Below are 26,283 nucleotides of genomic sequence, written 5' to 3' on the forward strand. Positions count from 1 at the left end.
AGAGAGAGAGAGAGAGAGAGAGAGAGAGAGACAGAGAGATAAAGAGAGATGGGGAGTGGAGACGGGGGGGGGGGTAGTGGCTGCTACAAATATGGATAGATCCTAGGACTATCCACGGGCTATTATTAATACTGAAAATACAATATTTTAGCAAAGACATTAGTGCTGCCCAGGAAAAGGCGTACACGAGAAAACTTAATGGGGTACTATGAGAAACGAACTCACTCCGTCGCGCCCTCACTAGAAACAACATCGACCGAGATGAATCCATCAAAATAAACTTCCAAGCAAACATGCCTAGCCAACGTAATCAAGTGCCTTCCACCTAATTCTCAGTTACGTCCTGAAAACGCACATCGTACATGCTTGCTTGCATTCTGAGAAAAGACCTAGAAGGCATAGTGTGAGAGATGAAGATGGTGTTGTGATGTCACATGCGCTAAATGTCTCGAGTAATTCATTTCGTGTATTTGACACTTGCAATCTCATTCATGCTTAACTATGTATCGTTACAAACATATTTGGCAGGAAAAATGTTTAAAAAATAACGTTGATGCGCTTCCTCTGCGCGCCCTTAGGAGCAACATCAGGTTTTATGAGAAGACGCGACATTTCCAGTTATCTAGCCGCCCACAATTCCACCGCCGACGACGACGACATCTAGTGGTGATTATTGCAACGAGATGTGCTGCTCGCTTGTTAATGATGCGGGACTAGACGCACACTTGTCTCGAGTCAATGCGACGATCATTTAGCGACGGGTCGTTTCTGGGTCACGGCACACCTACATCTTAATGTTCGCATTCCTCTCGCACTCTGTGCTGACGCTTACCTTCTCCCATTGTCATCCGCCGTGCTAGACGCGTGATTTTCCGCAGGAAAGCTCATTAGGAGTTCTATGCGCCAAACATTCTGCTTGTCCCGCGGTGACTCAGGGTGAGTTATTTATGGCCGCGCTGCCGGCGCAACGTCGTCCCCCGCGCACAATGGCGTAGCTACGTCGCAGGCGAGGCTTTTACGGGCAATTGTGCGTCTGTAACGACCGCTCGGCCGGCATGGTTTATGGCTCCGAAATGATTTTCTGAAAGTGCCTTAGCGGCCTGTCACAAGCACGTAAGCTCGAGAATATCATCGTTTTACGGCGACTTGAGAATGATCCATACACGCTCGTAAAACAAACGCACGACTCCCCGCGCTCGCTCCACCACTCCTCCTCCTCCTCCTCTTCTTCTTCTCCTCCCCGTGCGACTCTATCGCGCGACTCAACCATCATGTCTGTCGACTTTTACTTTCACCCCGAGAGATAATTGAGATGTGAGCGAATCGAGATAGAATGGCTGCGACATTGATCTGCTCGACTGCTGTGACTGTCACCAATGGCTACGCGGTCTATACGTGGGTCTATATAACAAGACATTCAAACTGCTGTGAGACAGGCCGTCGTCCGCAAGACGTCGATTGCACACGAACGCTACCTGGTGACTATATATATATATATATATATATATATATATAAAAAAAATATATATATAATAATAATAATAATAATAATAAATAATTAATAATAAGAGGTATTATAGCTCTTGGATATTATATACTATATGTATGTGCACGTGCGTGGCCAGTGGCGTGCGTGGGCGAACGCACCAGAGGCCTCCAATATCGAGATAGCAATCGAGTTCGCCGCGCGTGCGCCAACAGTCCGGTTAGCGTTACCCGCTTGCGCGAGCGCGGACTGCCGCGTCAGTACTATAGCGTCGGCTATAATATATATAATATATATATATATATATAAAATATATATATATATATATATATATATATATAATATATATATATATATATACGTATAATAGGCGCGTTTACTTAGCGCGGCTCTCGGTAGCGATTTTACTGCTGACCAGGCGCGTATTTCATGCAAAACGAACGGCTGAGTGACAAGCCCGCTGACCAAATGAGCAATCAACGTCAAATAACTCACTCACGCGCGCACGCATATTGCCTGCCGAACATTTGTCAATCCGTCTGCGTTAAAGCCGCGCGTTTCCGGGGCAACAAACATGGCAAATGACCCTTGAAGAGAGAGAGAGAGAGAGAGAGAGAGAAAGCTGCCTCTCCGCGACGGCCTGTTAGCAATGCACATAAATAAGCGACTTAAATGGCCGTTCACGATGCGAGGGAATAGAAGAAAAGACGAGAGAGACGACAAGAAAGGAGAAGGGGGTGCGGCGGGAGAGAGGAGACAAGGAGGAGGGATGGCCGCCGTAGGTGTGGTCCTGCCAATAAAACATGGCCGCCACGACATTTATCGGCGCAATTAACGGGCGAACGTGAATGCGAGCGCGGAGACGGCCGCTTTGCTGGCGTTTAGTCGACGCGTCGCTGTCACGTTACGCGTTGATATACGGAGCGCGCAGTCCGCCGTGAGAGAAAGAGAGAGGAGGGGGGCAAGAAAGCCGCGAGAGGGAGAGAGAGCCGCGAGAGAGAGAGAGAGAGCGAGCGAGCGAGAGGAAATGGGAGGGGAAAGAGAGACAGGGGCTGGGGTAGAAAAAGTGAGCGGAGCGAGAGAGCCAGGAAATGCGAGATATAGCGCAGGATAAGGACACAGAGAAATTTTAGGAAGAATAAGAGAGGAAGAGAAAGGGGGAGAGTGTGCGGGACAGAGAATGACTTTACGAGAGAGAGGGTGGGAGGGAGAGAGACAGAGAGAGAGAACGAGCGCGAAAGGGGGACAAAGAGAGAGAGGGAGAGGGAGGGGGAGAGAGCGCGCGAGAGAGGGTCACATGGCGAGAGAGAAACAGAGCGAGAGAGTGAGATAGAGATGAGAGACAAGAGGCACATAGAAAACAGAGGGCGAGGGAAAAAGAGAGGTTGCCCAGACTAATGAAAAATAAACATAAAAATGCATGCCTGCACTCGTCGCCCGTGATTTAACAGCGCGGCAGGGCTGCTGCCAGCGCGACAAAGGCCAGCAGACTTCACGGCCTGCACACACGCTCTCAAAGCAACGCGTGACGCGGCGGTGACGCGCGTTTAAGATGGCCGACGGGCCGTGAACACTTGAGAATCCTGCTGCTGGCCGGCAAAAACGCAGCGACCGTCGTAAGACGTCACCCCCTCCGCTGGGCCGCCTAACTACCTCTAAACGCCGCGCCTTGAGGTTGGAAAGCTCCGAGGTACGCAGCCGCAAATATTTCATATATATAATTATATATATATGTATATATATATATATAACACGCACACACGCATGCGCGCGCACGCACACGCACACACACATATATAGTTTACGAGTGAGTTACACAAGAAAGGTCGAATAATGATATCCGTAATTATATCTAATCTCTTTTCGCTTTCCTTCTATCTGTCTTGCTCTCGCGCTCTCTCGATCGCTGTCTCTTCCTGTTCCACTCACTCCCCCCTGCTGTACATTGTCTTTCTCCCGCTCGCCCATTATTTCTCTATCTACCTCTCTCCCTTCTGTCTCTCTCATTTCTGCGAACTTACACACACACACATATATAAATATAAATATATGAATCACGCACGTACGTGAAAAAATCTCACACACTCTAAATAGCGCTTCGCTCCCGTCTCTCGCTCACGGGCTCTGAGTTTTATGAAGCCAAAGATGCAGTAACTTAAGTGGATTTGTGGTCTGAGAGAGAATAATTTACCATGTTGCCACGCAGTGTGAGGCAGCGCCGCCATTAAATATTTAAATGAATACGGTTGCAGCGCGAGCCAGCCAATGCACGGCTTTCTTTTCGGAAACAATTAGAGGATCTACGAACATCGGCGAAAAAAAAAGACGAGCTGAAAAATATAGCAATAGCAAGAATACGCCGTCTTGCGAACATTAGACGATATATGTGCTAAATAAATAAACAGCATGCGCACGACGCAGCAGCGCCATAGCAACAGTTTAGCGTGTTAGTCACCATTCCCGGTCTACTGCAAACATTCTATACACGAGTCAAGCCATTAGTTCACAGGTGTTTTTTAGTTTAGTATAAAACGAGATAGAGAGAAAGAGAGGTGTTGCCGTTATTGAAGCGAGAGAAATCACAGTGTGTATTAAAAACATGGAGAAGGCACACGCGCGTCTGTAAGGCTCAGCCAAACCAACTGTTCAGGCGTACACGCGTCAGGGCGCGGATTGAAACACCGCAGGACCGACCGCCGAGACCAGCCCCGCCACCGTCTCGATCTTGTCTCTTGCCCAGGAAATCCGAATTTTTTTGGGCGGAAAGAAATTTCGCATTTTCAACCGGGAAAGACATTTTTGCCCCTCCCCTCCCCCGTCGAACGGGCGGGTGTGTTCCCTGCCCGTCGTCAGCGTCGGCCGGTAGCGAACTACCGTGAAAACCCACAACGCACTGAATATTTGCTAACGACAAGATACGGGCCGGTTCGTCGGATGTTTGCAGTTGTAGGAACGATGGCTGAACGCTTGTTGTGTGGGTTGGCTGGTCCTTACCTGGTGAGTAACAGGACGACTGCTCGGAGGAGCGACGCTTGCGGGACTTAAACACCGTTACGAGCGGCGACTTACCGGCGCGGTTCGACTGGTCGATCATCGGCTGCACTATCCGCCGCCGGGCGTTGATGAACCTGCGCGCAAAACAAGAGGACAGCCGGTTAGTGTCGCGTGCAGACAAGAGGACGTTTAGACGTCGGCGAGCTTAAAGTGAATAATTTAACGTTTGTTTTGTAAGGAAGGTCGTTGGAAGATCGAAATTATCTGTATTTAATTCGGTAATTTGCTTATACAGACGTACGTACAGATAAATGAATGAATGAATGAATTAAAATAAATAAATATACATAATTAAAAAAATATATATATATTAATATATATATATATATTGTATTTCTATTTATAGTTTAGCTGCACGCTTTCATGTTACGCGGGGTTGACAGCGTTTTCGGTGATTATATATATATAATATATATATGCTACCAGGAGCGAATAAAACCCATTTTTTACTCCTGATGCTACGTAGGCATACATCGACATAAACGCAGGCAGGAGCGCACGTGCGATATTGCAGCCCGCAGGTGAAGCTATAATAAATTGCTGACCGATATCTCCACAAGTTCTCAAAGAAAGCACAGACGCACGCGGGCACTTACACGCACGCACACACTTCCCCGATGGGATGAATAAAGTAGAGAAAGTTGCCAAAATCACTACAATCTCCCGCCGATTCCCCAGATAAAAATAAATCACATTTTCGCAAAGATAAAACCGACTGTTGTGTAGGAAACACATAATATATTGCATTACGCAATGCCACGATATTTCATCATAATTACATATAATCATATCATATAATTCCATTTAAAAAGCTTTTATGTGGGCAGGAGAGACTCAGGGGGTGAGGCTCGGGCAAGCAAGGCGAGCGGGGCCGCACATGCAGCGCCGAGGTAAATACGTGAATTAGATTACCGCATTAGGGATTGAATAGAATGCTAGCCAATCTGATTACGACTATTTGGTTTGTGTTGCGTGATCTTTCGCCTCTAGCCGGCAGCGCCACACGCGGCGTGCATGTAGGAAGCAGTAGCACTAGCACGAACAGCAGCAACAGCAGCGGCAGCATCATCATCATCATCTTCATCAACAGCAGCAACAGCAGCAGCAGCGGCGGCATCATCATCATTATCATCATCATCAACAACAACAGCAGCAACAGCAGCAGTGGCGGCATCATCATCATCATCATCATCATCATCATCATCATTATCCCCATCATCACCATCAACAACAACAACAGCAGCAGCAGCGCAACGTAGCAGGGGGGAGGGGCACGTGATCTGTCAGGCGGAGAGGGAGGGAGCAGGGATTCTATTTAGTGAGAAGAGTAGAGAGACGAAGAACGGATTCTATCTGATGGTGGATAGAGCAGGGATTCGGCCTGGAGAGGGAAGTAGCAGGAAACCTAATTGACAAAGGAGGAGCAGAAAGTCTATTTGACATGGGTGGAGGCAGCAGGGAATCGATCTAAGTGAGGGAGACGAAGCGAAGAATCTACCTTCCGGAGTGGGTGAAAGCAGGGTATATATCGTGGAAGGGGAGAACGCAGGGAATCTGGCAGAGGGTGATGGAGCAGGGAGAAGGGTCCCTATCCGGTGGGAAGAGATTGAGGAGCAGGGATTCGGTATGGTGTAGAGAGGGGAAGGCAAGTCTAGCGAATCTATTAACTAGACGTGACGAAAGTAGGCAATATCATGTTTTCTGAATAGTGGAGACAGCGTGTGAGACACGCAGAGACAGCGTGTGAGACACGCAGAGACAGCGTGTGAGACACGCACGCAGAGGGACATCGAGCTGCCACCAGCAGCTGACCGATACTATGCGAAGAGACGCCGACGCGCTGAGCAAATGTTTGCGCTGGCGTCGTACGTCAGCGGTGATGATGAGGATCTGCCACATCAGCAGCGGCGGGCGCTGCAGCCCCGCTTCCGACTCCGCAGCTGCCGCAGAAGCCACGCGGAAATCAGCACTTTGCCGCGCGCGCGCACGGGCGGCCGACAAGCGACGGCCGACGTTAATCAGGAAACACGACGCGGTCAGGACGCGAGAAGAGAAATAGTCCGCCGGTGCTCGGTTGTCGCAGCACGGTTCCCCCTCTTCTTCTTCTTCTTCTTCTTCTTCTTCTTCTTCTTCTTCACCTTCTCCTCCTCCTCCTCCTCCTCCTCATCCTCCTTCTTCTTCCTCTCCTACATCCCCATATACACCTTCAAAGCCGCTCTCTCCCCTAAATATGCTTCCATCCTATCACCCTCTCCTCGTTTTTTCCCCGAAGCGTGCTCGCATCCGCTTCCTTCTCTTAAACACGCATCTTAACACCACAGCACCCCCGCTTCCACTCTTAAGATCTCTCCCGCACGTATGCTACTTCATCAGTCTTGTCAGCCAACTCGGCCACCCTCACGCACCAAGAACTTTTCACAGTTAGGTAATCAATTACTTACATAACTATAAGTTGGCTATCATACCAGCATCTCACGCAATCACGTATACTGTCAGACACCTAATAAGCTATACCACTCGGGGTTTAGCCGCGCTGCGTTCACACAGCGACGTCGTCTCTGTCACGAGCGCGTAGAGACGTGTATAGACGACGTTTGTACGTGCAGTCGGCTAGCTAATGAGATCGGTGATTAGGCGCACGGCCGTGTAGCAGACGGGTTCGCACACGACATGGATGCGTGAAAGCCATCCCTCTCCCCGTCTTTAGTCCCTGTCCTTCTCTCCCCTCTCTTTTTCTCTCTCCCCGTCTCTCTATCTCTATTTCGCGCTCTCTATCTCTATTTCGCACTCTCTCTCTCCCTGTCTCTCTCTTTCATTTTTTTCTCTCTGGACGCAACCGGCGCACCACGCTTCATCGTCTCCGTGCGTGCGTGCGTGCGTGCGTTCGTGCGTGCGTGCGTGCGTGCGTGCGTGCGTGCGTGCGTACACCGTAGACAGGAATCGCTTCGCAGTTTCCTTTCCATCTTCATTATCGCATTACTGCGCTGACGACTACCGATGGCGCGCGCGCACAAAGCACAGCGACGTCGACGACGACAGTGCGGGAGAAAATGAGAGAGCGAGCGACAGAGAGAGGGCAGAGAGAGGAGAGAGAGGGAGAGACGGAAAGAGATGTAGGAAAAAAAGCTACAGAGAGAGGAGTAGAGACGAGAGGGAAATGGAGAGAGAGCAGAGAGCAAGCGACAGAAAGATGGGGAAGACAAAGAGAGAAACAGAGCGAGAGAGAGAGGTAGGGAGATACAAGAGAAAGAGAGACAGAAGTAGGGAAAGAGGTGCGACAGAGAGAGGGGTAGAGACGAGCGAGAAAGGGAGAGAGAGAGGTAGGGAGAGAGCGACAGAGAGAGGGGTAGAGACGAAATATAAAGAGAGAGAGAGAGAGAGAGAGAGAGAGAGAGAGAGAGAAAGGGGGAGAGAGAGAGAATCCAGCCATGCAGAGCGTAATATCTATAAGTGCATAAAGCCATAGTCGCCCTGTACGCGTACGCGTGCGCGTTTGTCCCTGCGTGCTAGCACATGTGTGCGTTCCTGCGCATCCGTGTGTGTACGTTTATGCGTGCGAATGCGTGCGTACGTTCGCGTGAGTCATACACCGTACCGGCGGTGGTCGGGGGATGCCCCTGCGCCTCTGCTGCCGCTGCGGCGCGCTACGTACGTATCCCGGCATTTATTAATCCGTCGCTGATTAAGACAAATGCCGCTGATTAGGTCCTAGATATGCACCGTCGGCACTCGGCGAGCGACCGCCTAATGGACGAAAAGCAGCCGAAATGAAAACAAATGGCATCGGCAAGCGCATTTTCGCCGACGCAGCGCATGACCCGCCGGTCTCCGGGGTCACATTGCGCGCCGAAGCCGCGCGCGGGCACGCCGTTATTTGCGAAGAGTTTTCGTAACGAAACGTAATAAGACGCACGGAGAGAAAAATGGCCGGCAGCCAACGCGACCCTCTCGCTCGTCGTCGACGCTGCCGCCGCTGCCGTCTGCTCGCAGCCTCTTCATCCGCGAGCATCTTACGAACATCGCGAATCCAAACGCAGGACTGTCTTCATGCAGCCGGACGCTGCGGGGTCGAGCCGAGATGGAGCCACGCTCCGTGAGAAAGCCATTCTTAGATGAAACTTATGTTCACAGATGAAGCCACAGTCAGAGATGATGCTTTACACAGATATGAAGCAATGTTCCGTGCTGAAGTTATGCTTATACAGACAACGCCATACTCTAGGATAAGGCAATACTCAAGAGATTAAGCAATACTTCCAAATGGAACCATATTCGGCGATGAAACAATTGTGAGGAATAAAACCACGATAGGAAATGAAACCACGATAGGAAATGAAACCACGATAGGAAATGAAGCCACGCTAGGAAATGAAGCCCCGCTCACAGATGAAGCCATCGCCACAGATAAAACCGCAACGTTATAACATAAAACCATGCTTATAGACGAACTCATATTACTGATGAAGCCATTATCCGTGCGAGCCCGTTCATCTTAATTGCTCAGGTGCAGGCGGCGGAACGCATGTTGTACGGAGGGTTTTATTTTCAGCCGCTGAGGAAACACAGCGTTCCTAGTGTAACACCTAGTGACCCATTCCCCTACTTACAGACACCCTCTCTACATACAGATCCCATGCCGTACACACAGACCCCATCCCTTATACAGACTCCCTCCCTTAAATACAGACCCCTTTCTTTATATACAGACCCCCTACCTTAAATACAGACCCCTTTCTTTATATACAGACCCCCTACCTTAGATACAGACCCATTTCCTTACATACATGCCCGCTTCTCCTACATCCTTATACGCCCTTCCCCCCACAGATGCGAGTGATCGAAGCGTAGCGAGTGAAGTTTAGAGAAATTTATTGGCAACACATGATGGGCTGGTTCATTATTACACGCGGGGCGGAATTTTAGTAGCGGTAACCCGAGCGTAACATTTAACGACGGCTCCGCTTACGTTATGTACACGCACGCACACACGCACGCACGCACGCACGCACGCACACACGCATATATATATATATATATATGATTCTGTAAAGCGTATACGTGTCTTCTGTGTGTGAGCGCCGTGCGTGCGTGCGTGCGTGCGTGCGTGCGTGTTTGTGTGTATGTGCGTTTGTGTGTCAGCATGCGTACGTGCACGAGAGTGCGCGTACGCGCGTGTTTGAATGCGCATGTGTGTACAGAGGCTGTATACGGAACTTTCATATCCTACGAGAATTTCCGCGCCGGAAAGTTTCACAAATTTCGTCGACCGTTACGAACTGATCTCGATAATTTACTGACCTGTCAAGGGAACGAGTAGGGGCAGCGATAGGGTGAGAGCAGTGGGTTGCGAAGGGCCGACGTTAGCCCTAGATAGGGTTAGCATCACAGCCACCGGGAGAGCAGCAGACCAAAAAAAGCCCTAGAGGGAGATGTGGTGAGAGGCGGTGGGGTTGAGAGGGGCGGGGTGAGGGGGGAGTATGGTGTGAGGGCTGGGTTGAGGAAGGAGTGAGGTGAGACATGTGGGTTGGGAGGGGGTGGGATGAAGAGGGGCGAGGTAAAGGGGGGTCGGTTGATAAGGTTGGGTGAGCGGGATGAAGAGGGGTGAGGTCAGAGGGATGGCTTAAAGGCGGGTGAGAGGCGTGAGGTACCAGGGAGTGGATTGATCGGGGGTGGATGAGAGAGGGTTTGGTGAAGAGGAAATGAAGTGCTTAGAAAGATGTGGTGAGAAGGTGTGGGTTGAGAAAGGGTGACATGAGGTGAGGGAGAGAAGTAAGGTGAACGCGGGTATGCAGGGCTACACAGCAGCGTGCGATTAGGCAGACACACACCGCACCATCATTTTCACACGAGCACACACGCCGCCAAACCGATGGAGATTTTCACACAAGCCCCCCTACATTTACACGAATCACGCGCCCCGTACCACGTCCTACACGCTGCTGGTGGCAGATTCTCAAACGGCGATTGTGAAAAAGCTCACGCCCGACGTGAAGGCATCTTCGTAAATCTCTCACGCCGTCGGCCGTAACCTCGGATTACATCGCGCAGGGCCGATGAAATATACACGCATTACAAAATTATCGCGCCAAGGGATATCCCAGCGCGGGCGCGACGGTGGCGTCCCCTACACCCCCGATCGCCACACTAAAAAGACGCATCTCCTCAGTTGGTTGTGGCCTAGTCTGGGGCGGGCGCGGGCAATGAGAATTTATTATAGTTTAGGATGTGGTTTGAAATATGGCCGTCCCGAGTGTGCGTGAGTGTTTTTCCCCCGCCGATATGGTTTATGAGATAGCAGAGGAACTCTCCGTCCTCCCTCCCATGATCTTCGATTCACCATGCTTTATGAGGTGGTAGTCCTCTCTCCGCTGTTCCGCCATTCCTCGCTGTGGTTTATGAGATAGCATTCTCCCTCTCCTCCTCCCCCTCTCCGTTCGCTGCTACGGTTTACTGTCTAGTTTCCCCATCCCGCTCCTTCCTATGGTTTACGAGATATATCGCTCCCTCTCTTCCCCCGTCTCCCATCTCTGCCATGTTTTACGAGCTTGCTTCCCCATTTTCTCCGCCTTTCTTGCCTCCCATCCCCGCTCCGTTTTCAGAAATTCGAAATGCGGAGTCAGAGATGCGACTAAAATAAACAGAACACGATACGCTCCCTGCGTTAGCTGCTGCTGCTGCTGCTGCTGCCGGCGGCGCTGCCACGGCGCGCACCTCCCACCTGGTCATCAGTCGAAGACGACGGCCCATCCGCGGCCGTAAATCACGGCCCGAATGTAGGCTAATGGCCAGTTTATGTCCGTCAGAAATGTCCCGGCCGCGGTTTTACGATCCCAACCGAGCCATCAGCGCAGCGGGACGGTGGGATGGGGGGGGGGAGATCGAGATGCGGTGGTGGATAGTGTCGGTAGGAAGGCGGTAATGAGGGTAGGGAGAGGGCCCCCCGAACGAAATGTGCCAGTACAACGTCGCGCAAAGGATCTGTAGGAGAATGGGCGAGAGCGAAAGATAGAGTGGAGCGAGAGATGAGGCGAGAGAGAGAGAGAGAGAGAGAGAGAGAGAGAGAGAGAGAGAGAGAGAGTGAGAGAAAGGGGGCAGGAGGGAGGGAGAGAGTGAGTGAGAGGGAGAGAGAGAGTGGGCGAAAGGGAGGGAGGAAGAGAGGAAGATATAAAGGGGGAGATATAGAGGAGGATAGATGGGAGGAGAAGGCAGCTAGTGACGATCACATTTCACCGAATATGGTCCTGACACTCCGCTGTAGGTATTACTACTATTAATGGTTTAACACAGGAACGTCCTTGTTTAGTCTCCTTCATAAGAGCAGCGTGTTCGAACGTCATGTCAACTCGAAGAGAACCATACATCACATTACCTATTACTGCACAGATCACCTTTGCTTTAACTACCCCCACAGGCAAACAACGACCGTGAGTAACTTGGCGAAACGCCGATGCTTAATCGCAGCACTAACCATAACACTAGCACTAACACTAACACTAACACTAACACTAACACTAACACTAACACTAACACTAACAATATTCATATCTATTAACCCTATAAGCACATATGTAATATTATATATAACGATCCCTAACCCATTACCCCCCTACCCTCGGCCGTATCCTACGTTTATGCCCAACATTGCAAACACCTTAAAAAATTAACGCCTTGTCTTAAAACCGGCGGTGAGGGCGGAGCACCAGGATCGGAAAAACTATTATAATTTTTTCACACTCATGAAAAAATTTACGACGCTACCGAGCACGGGGTTTGCTCGCTCTCTCTCTTTCTCTCTCTCTAGCGTCTCTCTCTCTCTCTCTCTCTCTCTCTCTCTCTCTGTCTTTTTCTCTATCTATCTCTCTCTCTCTCTCCCTTTTTCTCTCTCTCTCTCTCCCGTTCTCTCTCTCTCTCTCTGTCTCTATCTCTCTCTCTCTATCTTTGTCTCTCTTTATCTATTTCTCTCTCTCTCTATCTCTTTCTCTCTCCCTTTCTCTCTATCTCTCTCTCTCTATCGCTATCTCTTGCTCTCTCTCTCTATCGCTATCTCTCTCTCTCTCTCTCTTTCTCTCCCTCTCTCTCGCTCTCTTTCCCTCTCTCTCCCTCTCTCTCCAGGTCTCTCTCGTCCCGCTATCTCTCGTGCGTATGCAGATTTAATATACCAGTGAATAATACGTCCGAAATTGCCGTAGAATATTGGTTCCGTTACAATCAGCATTCCCTCGTCACTGTTGAAAACGTGTCAAACTCCGTTTAGATTATTTACTCCTGATATATAAATATATATATCATATAATTTTAAAATTAATAAATAAATAGGTATAGGACCCTTATTTAATTAAAATAAGTAGAACGTTAAAATGTTTTTTTTACGTTAAATGTTGGTTTTTACGTCCCAGAACATCACTAATCCAGTTTTTGACATTATTGCAAACTAACGGTTAATATCTGCTACAATACTATTGCTAAAAATCACATACCAAATGCATTTTAGAATCCAGCAATATATATATATATCAAGAGTCCATAATAGAACATTTCTATTATGGACCCTTGATATATATATATATAATCTTTAGAATATATTTCACCAGTAGTATCTGTTAAAGAAACACATAGTGTAACGAGTTTGGACTGCTTACTTTTCCGTGTCATCTGCTGCCTACAGTATATATATACGAAGGCGAACATGTTCACGAGGGAATCGTGGGCCGTAATTTCGCAGACGACGCGCGTGGCGGCGCTGCGGTATCTATGTGTTCGCAACAGCCGAGGTTGTGTGCGCGTGCCATGAAGACGCCGCAGCAGCGAACAGAAGGGCTGGTGCTCCATTAGGGAGCGTTTCCCACTTTAATGTCATTATAATGTCCTGATATAAAAGAGATATAAAGGAGGGCGTGGATCGAGATTCAAGGGGGGTATATAGATCATGAAATAGATATCAAGGGGCGGCCGTGCATCGAATATCAATTACATATCAACGGGGGCGTATATATGAAATAGATATCAAGGGGGGGTTATATAGGGTATATAGATGGCGAGCAAGCAATTGAGACTTGGGGTTATGTTCGCTTCGTTTTCGCTGGACTTCGTGCACTCGAGCAAGCGAAATACAGAGCGGGGCCATGTTCGCCTTCGTTTGGCTGGACTTCGTTGCTCGAGCCAAGCGAAATACGCGACCGAGGCCATGTTCCTTCGTTTCGCTGGACTTCGTTGCTCGAGCAAGCGAAATACCCGGAGCGGGGCCATTTTCGCTTCGTTTTCGCTGGACTTCGTTGCTGCGAGCAAGCGAAATACGGAGCGACGGCCAATGTTCGCCATTCGTTATTCGCTGGACTTCGCTGCACTTTCGTTGCTCGAGCAACGCTTAAATACAGAGCGGGCCATGTTACGGCTTTCGTTTCTGCTGCGACTTCGCTGCACTTCGTTGCCTCGAGCAACGCGAAATACACGACGGGCGCCATGCTGTCGCTTCGTTTCGCTGGACTCGCTTGCGAATCGCCGCAACCGAAATACGGAGGGGCGGCCATGCTCGCTGTCGATTCGCTGCGACTTCGTTGCCTCGAGCAATGCGAAATACCAGAGCGGGCCATGTTCGCTTCGTTCTCGCTGACTCTTCGCTGTCACTTCGTTATGCTCGAGCAAGCGAGAATAACAGAGCCGGGGCCATGTTCGCTTCCGTTTCGCTGCTGGACTTCGCGTTCGCTCGCGCACCGAAATACGGAGGGGGCCATGTTCGCTTGTTTTCGGCTGCGACTTCGCGTTGCTTCGACCAGCGCGAAAATACGAGCGGGGCTCTTCCCTTCGTTTCTACTAGCCTTCGCTGCTCGAGAAGCAAATACACCAGCGGAGGCGCCATTTTGCTTCCGTTTCGCTTGGACTTCGCTGGTCGAGCCAGCAAATTAGAGACGAGGGGTAGTGTTCGCATCTCCTTGCGAGGAACAGAGAGGAGAGGACGAAGAGAAATGGAGGCGAAAGAGGCGAGTGAGAGAGAATGACAGAGTGAGAGTAAGCAGATAAACATCGTTACAGAGAGAGATAGAGTGAGGTAGAGTGGTAGCAGGCGGAAGACAGGGAGACAAGAGATGGCATAAGAGAGCAGAAGAGAGAGGCGAGTGAGCGGAGACAGAGGAGAGAGTTAGAAGGAGATAGAGCAGGCATAGGGTAAGTCAAAGAGGGAGAGATAAGAGGAGAGAGGAGAGATAGAAGGAGAGAGAGAGGCGGGGAGTTAGAGGCAGAGAGAAGTGAGGTAGAGTGAGAGAACGATTAGATAGAGGCACAGAGAAAAGCCGAGGAGAGCAGAAAGAGGTGGGCATTGAGAAAGACATGACCTCGTAGTTCCATCCCGAGAAAGCAGAGAAAGAGAAGGCGGCAGAGGAGAGCGATGTGTCGCTGTGAGAGAGAGAGACAAGAGAAAAGAGAGAGAAGAGAGGAGAAGAGAGAGAGAGAGACGACCGAGAAGAGACACGAGGAGAGAGAGAGAGAGATGGGTGAGAGAAGAGAAAGAGTGAGAGAGGCGTAGTTTTGTTGACAATGTGTGTCTGCAAATCTAATGGTCGTAAGCGGCTTAGACACATTGCACCTGCTGACAGTGTCCGTGTGTGCGCGTGTACACACGCCCCGCCCAGAGAAGCTCTATCTGACTGTTCTCTCCACTCTCTTCTTACAAATTGCTAATTCTATACTATAGCGAACGAAGCCACCTGTTCATACTGTAATCTGTTCACAACTCCGAATCGACTGGCGGAATGATACAACAAGTTTATTTCACATCACAATACTAGTCTTTACCTCCTGTGGTCGCGGTGTGTTCCGTAGAATAGATGCCTAGCGTCCTTCTGTGCGTAACTCGCTATAATATGAACTCATAATTATATCTTCCTAACCCACATTTAACTCATTTCATTGTCATTTAACACGGTATATCGTGACGGTAGCGAGGCTACGTAACACGCACAAGGCCTACATCATTTTATCGGCTAGGGCATTGTTACAATCGGGAAATGGCCACACTCAAAACCGGCCGCCGTGCAGTTGAGGAACGTAATTATTTCGTTGACTTCCTTTGTCTATTTACTTTAATCAATTATTATTTTTTTAATATTTTGTTGATGCAAATTATTCTGTAATTATTTATTTATTTAAAATTAATTTAGCGCACTCACACGGTACACATATTTAATAATTCTCGTTACGGGCGGGAGCACAATATCATTACGCTAAACACAGGGACAGATACGGACCACACACAGCAGCACACACATTCTGTTTTGTGTTCTGTTTCATGTAAAAACTGACGAAAATACTCGAATAAGTATCTTTTACGGTTTTTTCAAACCAAGTATATTAATTGGAACAAAGTAAACATGATACAGCTAACAACTATATATACGTTTAACGTTTACAAATTCCTACAATATCAAACTATACACACACATGCACACGCGCACGCACACACTCGTACGCACCACACGCGCGCGCGCGCACACACACACACACACACTCCATCAACAAGCACGCCGAATATTACAGCCGCACACGGACAGCAGCAGGCAATGCTTGACACGTACACACTGCAGCTGACCAACAGCCATGCACACAAGCAAGAACAAACTACCACATGTGCCCGGGGAACACAAGACACCGACACAGACATAAGCGGATCAACGAAGCTACGGGAATGAGAGGCGAATAGAATCAACATGTTTAAACTCCTTGTTTGTACTACATGTTCATACTCCAAGGAGGTTGGCTACTCGTTGTTGGGGGTCGCACAACACACACAACATAAAGCAACGAACATTCAATAATTAAATAGCATTCATTAATAAACATAAAATAATATTATAATCATAACATTGTTTGAATGCAAGCCTACTATTTCAGCTGTTATTATAATATTTTGATTACAATAATGTCCATACTATGGCAGCTAAAATACCATTTACACATGAAACAGGAGTCACGCATATATTTTTTCTTATTAATATCAAATGGTACTTCGATTGAAGGTTTTCATATATATTAATAATAAGAAATATAAGAAATTATGATACATGTTTATTCCCTAGCTGCTGTCTCTCAAATGGAAAGCTCCCTACCCGCTCTGTATTTCGCTTGCTCAGCGCAACGAAAAGTCCAGCGAAACGAAGCGAACATGGCCCGTCTGTATTTCGCTTGCTCGAGCAACGAGTCCAGCGAAACGAACTGCGAACATGGCCCCGTCTGTATTTCTCTTGCTCGAGCAACGTAAAGTCCAGCGAAACGAAGCGAACATGGCCCCGCTCTGTAATTTCGCTTGCTCGAGCAACGAAGTCCAGCAAACGAAGCGAACATGGCTGGCCCGCATCTGGTATCTTTCGCTTGCTCGAGCAACGAAGTCCAACGAAACGAAGCGAACATGGCCCCGCTCTGTATATCGCTTGCTCGAGCAACGAAGTCCAGCGAAACGAAGCGAACATGGCCCCGCTATGTATTTCGCTTGCTCGAGCAACGAAGAAGTCCAGCGAAACGAAGCGAACATGGCCCCGCTCTAGATCTGTATCTCGCTTGCTCGAGCAACGAAGTCCAGCGAAACGAACCGAACATGGCCCCGCTATGTATTTCGCTTTGCTCGAGCAACGAAGTCCAGCGAAACGAAGCGAACATTGGCCCCGCTCTGTATTTCTCCTGCCTCGGCAACGAAGTCCAGCGAAATCGAAGCAGGAACATGCCGGTCTGATATTTCGCTTGCTCGAGCAACGAAGTCCAGCGAAACAAAGCAACATGGCCCCGCTCCGTATTTCGCTTGCTCGATGCAACGCAACGTCCAGCGAAACGAAGGAACATGGCCCCCGCTCGCGTTAATTTCGCTGCTCGAGCAACGAAGTCCAGCGAAACGATAGCGCATGCCCCTCTCTGTATTTCGCTTCCATCGGAGCACGAAAGTCCAGCGAAACGAACCGCGAACATGGCCCGCTCTTGTAATTTCGCTTTGCTCGAGACAATCGAAGTTTCAGCCGAAACGCAACGAGAACATGGCCTGCCCGCTGCTGTATTTGCTTGCCTTCGACAACGAAGTCAACGGACGAACGAACATTGGCCCCACTCGTGTATATCGCTTGCTTACGAGCAACGAAGTCCAGCGAAACGAGCGACATGCGGCCCCGCTCTGTATATTTCTTGCTCGAGCAACGAAGTCCATGCCACAACGAATGTGAACATGGCCCCGCGTCTGTTATTCGCTGCTCGGCAACCGAGTCCAGCGAAACGAACGGAACATGGCCCTAGCTCTGTATATTCAATTTGCTCGCAGCAACGGAAGTCCACGAGCCGAAACGAAGCCGAACATGGCCCCGCTCTGTATTTCTGCTGCTCGAGAACGAAGTGCAGCGAAACGAAGCCGAACATGGCCTCCGCTCTGTATTCGCTTGCTCGAGCAACGAAGTCCAGCGCGAACGAAGCGAAAACATCGGCCCGTTCGTATTTCGCTTGTCGAGCAACGCAAGTCCACGAAACGAAGCGAACATCGGCCCCGCTCCTATTTCGCTTGCTCGCAGCAACGAAGTGCCAGCGGAAACGAAGGAACATGGCCCGCGCCCTCCGTATTTCGCTTGCTCGAGCAACGAAGTCCACGAAACGCAAGCGAACATGCGCCTCGCGTGCCGTATTTTCGGCTTGCTCGAGCAACGAAGTCCTAGCAACCGAAACAAAGCGAACATGCGCCCCCGCTCATGTATTTTCGCTTGCTCGAGCAACGAAGTCCCAGCGAAACGAACGCGAACCATACCCAGTCTCAAAACTTGCTCTGCCTCCTCCCTATATACCCTATATAACCCCCTTCGATAATCTATTTCATATATAACCCCCCTTGATATGTAATTGGATATCGGATGCCACCCCCCTGATTATCTATTTCATATCAAACCCCGCCTTGATATCTAATTTATTCAATCCAAACCCCCCTTTACTATCTCTTTTATAATCACGATATAATGACATTAAAGTGGGAACGCTCCTGAATAGTTGGAGCGTTTAGCCGAACAGGAAGCGTATTTAGCGACCTCGGGCCGTGGCCCGAGGGCGAAATGGCGAGTAGAATCGTGGCGAATGATATAAATCTAAGCTCGAAAACAGTCGAGAAGTGCTCGTACTGTTGTGTGTATCCTTTCCTTCATCTCTCTTCTCTCTCTCTCTCTCTCTCTCTCTCTCTCTCTCTCTCTCCTCTCTCTCTCTCTCTGCTCTCATCTTTCTCTGCTTCGCGTGTAAGCGTCGCGATGGGTTGAGGTGTGTGTGTGTGCGCACGTGTCTGTGCCTGTCATGTTGACGTGACCTGTGTGTTGTGGTGTGGTGTGTTGTGTGGTTGATGTGTGGTGTGGTTGTGTCGTGTGCTCGTTGCTGTGTGCGTGTGTGTGCGGTGTGTGCCCACTGTGTGTGTGGGTGTGCTGTGTATATGTATGTGATGTGTGTGTGCGTGTGCTACGATGGTTGTGTTGTGTGTGGTGGTTGTCTGTGGTGTGTGTGGTGGTGTGTGTGTGTGTGTGGCCACATGGCCTGTGTGTCGTGTGTGCGCTCGGTGTGTGGGTGTTGTGTATATGACACAACATCGTGTGCTGTGTGTGTGTGTGTGTGTGTGTGTGCTTGTGGTGTCTTGTGTTGTGTGTGTGTGGCCCCGGTTGTGTATGTGTTGTGTGTGCTCTGTTGTGTGTGTGACGTGTGTGTGATGTGTGTTGTTTGTGTATGTGTGTGCAATATTGCCATTATATCTAAGTATTAATAATATATATTATATTATAATAATACAGCGTTGATACTGAACAAGATATAACGCGATATTACTTGCCCTCAAAAGAACATAAATCGCAATAAATAACAAACCTTCGTTTGTCTAAAGTCAGGTTATACTATACTATTGTATTTTATATAATAGCCTATTATATATATATATATATATAATTATATATATATAATATACATAATTATTAACAAGAGCTAATAATACTATAATATATAACTAATTAAAAGTGTTTATTTAGCTCTTGATTTAATGATAGAACGTATTTCCACAGGGTTTTAGTTCCTTTTGTTTTTTATTTTTTTTTTTGTCTTTCACTACATTTTTTATTTTTTTTTTTCTTTTGTTTGTTTTATTTTTTCCTTTTTCTTGTGTTTTTTTTTTTTTTTTTTTTATTTCTTTTTTTCTTTTCTCTCTTTTTTTTGTTTTTTTTTTTTTTTCTGTTTATTTAGTTTTGCTTCTTTTTTTTTTTTTCTTTTTTTTTATACTTTTATTTTTTTTTTTTTCCTTTTCGTATTCTTGTTCTTTTTTTTTTTTTGTTATGTCCTTTTTTGTTTTTTTTTACTTTTGTTTTTATAGTTCTTTTTATTTTTAGAAAAAAACAAGAAGAAGCCAAATAGATAACCCCCCCATAATCATCTCTATCGTATTTCTATCTATCTCCCGCGCACATCAGCGCGTGGCTGGCGATGGGGCGATGACGATGGGCGACGTTGCGATCGATTCGGCCGGTGAGCTATGGCCGTTAACGGCAAGGCGCTGGCCAGCGTCTTATGACTGGACGTCGAGCTGGACGATTTCATTGAGCTCCTAATGATTCGTTAGTGACTGTAAAAACTGGTTGGGCTTCTGCGTCTCGTGTACTGGCAAATCGTCTCTTGACTGTCACCGAACAATTATTTTATGTCGCCGATCATCAGCGCCTGCCCTGCTTGTTGCTACTGATGTTGTTGCGGCCTGTATGCGCACATGAGGTTGCTGATGGGGTCAGGTTCCGCGCTGAGGTGCGCGGTGTGCAAGCGGACAGGCGCACGCATGAGCATAGCAGCACGCATATATATTGATGTATATATATATATATAGGTATATATATATCAAAATAAATTATATATATATATATATATATATATATTAGTATATATATACTATATATTAATATGGAGAGATGAGAGGAGAGGACGAGACGAGAGAGAAAAAGAGAACGAATAAAGAGGATAAGGATATAAAATTCCTGCTGGGCTATTATAGTATAAAGATTTAGAACATGAATAAAGATTGAATTCACTGATGCAATTATCTTTGAATGACTCCATTGTACGTGCAATGTGTTGGAGACTGGATGATCGAAAATTCAATTCGTCTGCATAACTTAACATCAGTTAGCTAAATCTTTTTTGCGTTTGTTATAATATTATATATATATGTATATATATATATATATAATATATATATAATATTATATATATATATATATAAATATATATGTGTTGTGTGTGCGTGTGTGCGTGCGTGCGTGTGTGTATGCGTGCGCGTGCGTGCGTGTAGAGAGAATAGAGAACGATTGAAAGAAAAATAGAGACTGAGCGGGAGAGAGATAGAGAGACAAACAGACAGACAGACAGAGAGGGAGAGAGGGAACGAGAGAAAGGACAGAATAACTACAGCTGCATGCGACAGGCAGAGGCAAACTCTGCGCTCTCTCTCTCTCTCTCTCTCTCTCTCTCTCTCTCTCTCTCACTGGAAGAGGTAGTCAGAGCGAGCTGGGCGCGGGAAGGGTAATGAGACACCGGTTTAATGGCGCTCGCTCGGCGAATCTCCAAACTTACAAACACGCAGCCTAAATCGCTAGACACACAAACGGCCGCTGGGGTGTTTATTATGTTTACCGTGGCGCGCTGCGGACTCGGAAAATAAACGCGCGGGTCGTCGATAGCGCTTGTTAGTAGGGTTCACAACACGCATCGTCATGCCCTCCCTGCCTGCCTGCGTGGTCGCAGCAGACCCGCGCTGCGAGCAACATAAACTGTTTACGTGCAGGAGGGCTTTAGGCGGTAACGGCGGGCGCGTAACAGAGATTAGCTCACTTACGATGGACTTAGTGGCGCCCTAACTCCGCGTAGTTATATATGCACGGACGTACATGCGCGCGCACACACGCACGCACGCACGCACTCGGACGTAGATGAAACCAGGAATACCATCGTGGTATGCTCCCCGAATCGTAGCGTTTAGTTCGCAAAGAAATGTTGAGAAGAGAACCGATAAAACATGGCCAGTAGATGCAGGAGATTGGTAGGATGTAGCATTGGAAACGATGTGGGAGACAGACAGGAAGGGTGGGTGGGTGAGGTAGAGGGTAGAGTTTGTGATCGAGGGAGCAGGCAATAGGGCAATGAATAAACAAAAGAAACGTGAAAGGAAGAGGATAGCGTGAGATGGATGGAAAATGGATGGAGTAGGAAAAGTTTTGGCGCGCGGATGAGAAGGGGTTAAAGTACGAGCTAGGCCTAACCGAGGACAACGTGTTTATAAACAGATGGTCACTCTGGCTCTCCACAGCCGAGCAGTGATCGTAAATAACTCGACGGAGCAGTAACACCATTCCCAGGCGTAACGACAGGTCAACCTACACGTCCCGAGGGACATTTTCAGTTCCAACACTACCCCGACCACCCACCACCCACACCCTGCTTCCCACCCTCATCTGCACCATCCACTCACCGACTGATACCAGCATCACCCACCACCCACATACCACCACCCACCACCCACCACCCACATACCACCACCCACCACCCACATACCACCACCCACCACCCACATACCACCACCCACCACCCACATACTACCACCCACATCCATTCACCTACCTTCGCCCATCACCACCCAAGCATTACTCACCACAACCACATACACGCATCCGCCCACATACCCCCAGCACCACCCGAGCATTTACCACCCCAACAACACCTTGTGGTTAGTGGGGCCCATCCACCGACCGGCCTGGTCCGAACCAATGCATCGACTTGTACCCGGTAAACTGACATCACCACCCAACCACCGACCGACCATCTTGGCCACCGCCCTACACTACCAGCCATCCACCGACACTATAACATCCACCCACGCCACCACCCACCGACCCATCCGCCCTACATTAACACCCACCCTCCGACCGACCCATCCACCGTCTGACCCTAACACCCACGACGATACTTTACCACCCACCCCCCGACCTATCCATCCACCACTCTACACTCCCACCCACCATGATACCCTTCCTCCCACCCACCGATCCTCCCTTCCACGCCCCCACCGACCTATCCATCTACCACCCCACACTCCCAGCGGCCATCCTACCCTTCCTCCCACCCACCGATCCTCCCTTCCACACCCCCAGCGATCGATCCTTCCACCACCCTACACTCCCACCCATCATCCTACTCTTCCTCCCACCCACCGATCCTCCCTCCCACGCCCCCACCGACCTATCCATCTACCACCCCACACTCCCACCCACCATGATACCCTTCCTCCCACCCACCGATCCTCCCTCTCACGCCCCGACCCTCCCTCTCACGCGCCCACCGACCGATCCTTCCACCACCCATCATCCTACTCTTCCTCCCAACCACCGATCCTCCCTCTCACGCCCCCACCGACCGATCCTTCCGCCACGCTATAGTCTCTGCAGACTGTACTCGCTGCGTTCACGCGGCTGCAGCGCTATCTAGCCGAAATGAAGTTAGCGGGAGTTGGCGACTGGCGATCGCCGAGGCTGCGGGATTAAATATTTACCCCCGCCTGACAGCAGCGTGATGAATGACTTTCATTTCATGTCTGCAACTTTTTCGCCATTAGCGGCCTTAATTGCACAAACACGGCGGAGGGAGAGCGGCACCGGGCCAGCTGCGGAGGTCACACGGCAGCAACAAGTGGATGGGCGATAGAAGGCGGGCGGAGCATCACCGGATCTTCACCCCGTTACTGTCACTCCTTGTCCCGACCCTGGGGGGAGGTGCCGACGTCCTGCCTCCAGGTATGTAGGCTACGACGACTGTCTGCATGTGATATAGTTCAGATGCAGCCCGTCTATCCTACCTACACACGGTGTGCTGATTGAGCAACCACGGTTCAACTCAAATCTCTCCTCCTCTCTTCCTCCATTTTCTCTCTCTATCTCTCTCTTGCTATGTGCCTGCCTCTTTATCTCTCTCCCCGCACTCTCTCGCGCTGTCTCTCAACCCCTCTCCCTCGCTTCCACCCTAATTCTCACTCCCTCCATCTCTCTCGCTCCCAACCTCATCCTCACTCCCCTCCCCACCTCTCTCCGTATGTTCACACGCCTGGCAGGTCACCTCTTAATAGATAAGCCTTTGAGAAAACGTGAGAACATTCTGATCGGCAATGAAACCATAACTCACCAGTTATTAACCTGTAGAATAGTGAGTCCTGTATCTGATGCCAACTGCTTCTTTTGATCTTCCGACGGGTACGGGTGCTGCAATGGAGGGACAAAACAACATTACACGTATGTTAATTACCCAACGGTGTCACGCGAACGCAGGCTACTGAGATATGACGAATCATCATATGACGACTACATCACGTGAGAAGCATAAAAACGCACGGACGAAAAAATGCCAATGTTATCAACTCGAATTACTTTAATGATTACACTTGGCGAAGATTCTTCTCGACAGGGATAACATATCATATATGTCTTCATATAACGGCTATCACCAAAAGAAGATGTAACTAAGAAACTAACGCCAAGGCAGTTTGAAAGCCTCTTCACCCGAATTCACATAATCTAATCAAAATTGTAATTTCAGCATCAAAATGGCACACTAGCTACTCCTATGCCATGCGTGCGAAACTCACATCAAACACGTATCAAAATCATTCAAAATATCAAACGTATCAATATCAAAGTATGTATTCTCAAAAATTAAATCAGCGACTCGAACCGCCGCCGCAACAAACACAACAACAACAACAACAACAACAACAACAACAACAACAACAACAACAACAACAACAACAACAACAACAACAACAACAACAACAACAACAGCAACAACAACAACAACAACAGCAACAACAACAACAACAACAGTAGCAGCAGTAGCAGCAACAACGACAACAACAACAACAACAACATCGACAACAGAAACAGCAACAACAACAATTAATTCATCACAGCGTAATGAACAATCAAGTGTGTGCTGCTATCGCGCGAACAAATTAGCATCCTCCTTTCGGAGGGGAAAACGAGCGCGGCTTTACTGTTCACGTGCTTGCGTGCGTGCGTGCGTGCGTGCGTGCGTGCGTGCGTGCGTGCCTTGTCGCTCCCATTAAGCCTAAGGGCTCCATCAGCGTGACGTCGGGCCTCACTCTCTCATTTAGAAAACGTAATTTGAAGAGGTCGGAGACTCCGCGGACAGCTCTTGCCGGCTCGCCGCCTGTCTCCCGAGACGCGCTGTCATTTAGCCACGCCGCGATGCCAGTGCGAGCGAGAGAGAGAGAAGGGAGGAGAGATGCGGGGAGAGGAGGGGAGAGGAGGGGAGAGGAAACGCAACGGAGATAGAGAAAGGAGCGGGAAAGGGGGGAGATAAAGATAGATAGAGAGTGAAGGGGAGGGAGCAAGAATGGGAAGAGAGAGAGAGATAGAGAGAGAGAAAGGGGGAGAGGTGGAGAGAGAAGGCAGAGAGAGTGATGGGGCGAGGGAGAGAGGGGACAGTTATAGATAAATAGATAGATAGATAGATAGATAGATAGATAGATAGATAGATAGATCGACAGACAGACAGACAGACAGACAGACAGACAGACAGATAGATGTCAATATTCTTATATAAGCATCTCCGGCGGTCTAATTATTAATCGTCTATCTTTATCTTCATCACTTCCTCTTATTATTTCTATCGCTGTCTCTCTCTCTTTCTCTCGCTCTCGTTCACTCTCGCTTTCGGCCTTTCCCGCTTGCTTTCCCTTTTTTCCCAGCAACTTCCGTATTGGTCCATAAAAGGTGGGTCGCTGAAACCACCGGAGCCTCGTGGAGGCGGTGCATGTACACGATGAGACCATATAACGTGTGTGTTAGTTAGCCGGCGTTTTTTATGCGATGCGAATCATTGCGATTAGTGAGTCGTCGGCTGCCATAAAGTATCGCTTATTGCGTCGACGCGCGCGCCGCGTGGCGACCGCAGACTTTATTACATATACCGGCACGTGCGCGAAGGCAATGAGACGACCGTAACGCGGTGGTGACAACAAACGCGCCGGCTCTCTCCCCGTACGACACTTTGCGGTGGTAATTGAAACCCTTGCCCCCCGTGCGTGGCGCGGCGAGCTCGGGATGCGACCGCGGGAGGCTGCGCGGGCTTTATGGCTTCGCATGTCATCGCTGGGGAGCTGTTACGGCATCATAAAGCCGACAGCAGCGCCAATCTGCATGTCCTCGCCCGATGTCATAATTGGCGGCCGTAAAAGCATCAACAATCGACAACACGATCATCAAAACGCTATTAAACATGCCGCGCCCGGGGAAGGAGTGCTTATCCACGGTGGAATCTGACAGAAATGCTAATTGAACCGAGCCAAACGCATCGTCTTTCTTCCCTTGTGTGTGTGTCTTTCTCTCTCGTACTTCCCTCTCACTCTGTCTCTCTCTCTCTCTCACTTGCTCTCTCCCTCCTCTCTTTCTGAATGTCTCTCTTCCTTTATGTCTCACATACCCCTCTCTCGTTCACCCGCCTTCTTCTCGCTGAGCAGAACTCGACTGTCAGTGTTCTAATCTCGTGTTTTTCGACATGAATTATCGTGTCTCCTTGCCATTTGCCATGTCTTAATGTCCCACTACTGCGTGAGAGAGAGAGAGAGAGAGAGAGAGAGAGAGAGAGAGAGAGAGAGAGAGAGAGAGAGAGAGAGAGAGAGAGAGAGAGAGAGAGAGAGAGAGAGAGAGAGAGAG

General features: G+C 48.9%; 1 protein-coding gene across 1 annotated transcript in view; it reads right to left on the reverse strand.

The window, feature by feature from the left end:
* The window catches only part of LOC106809092 (homeobox protein Meis2-like), a 55,580-nt gene that overhangs the window by 15,567 nt on the left and 13,730 nt on the right, over positions 1 to 26,283 (reverse strand). The window contains exons 2-3 of the mRNA XM_014812051.1: positions 23,735 to 23,811; positions 4,556 to 4,614 (exon numbers count right to left, since the gene is read on the reverse strand). Coding sequence (XP_014667537.1) covers positions 4,556 to 4,614; positions 23,735 to 23,811 — 136 coding nt within the window. The remainder of the gene's footprint in view (positions 1 to 4,555; positions 4,615 to 23,734; positions 23,812 to 26,283) is intronic.

The sequence above is a fragment of the Priapulus caudatus genome, unplaced genomic scaffold (assembly GCF_000485595.1).
Source record: "Priapulus caudatus unplaced genomic scaffold, Priapulus_caudatus-5.0.1 Scaffold327, whole genome shotgun sequence".
Taxonomy (NCBI): Eukaryota; Metazoa; Priapulida; class Priapulimorpha; order Priapulimorphida; family Priapulidae; genus Priapulus; species Priapulus caudatus.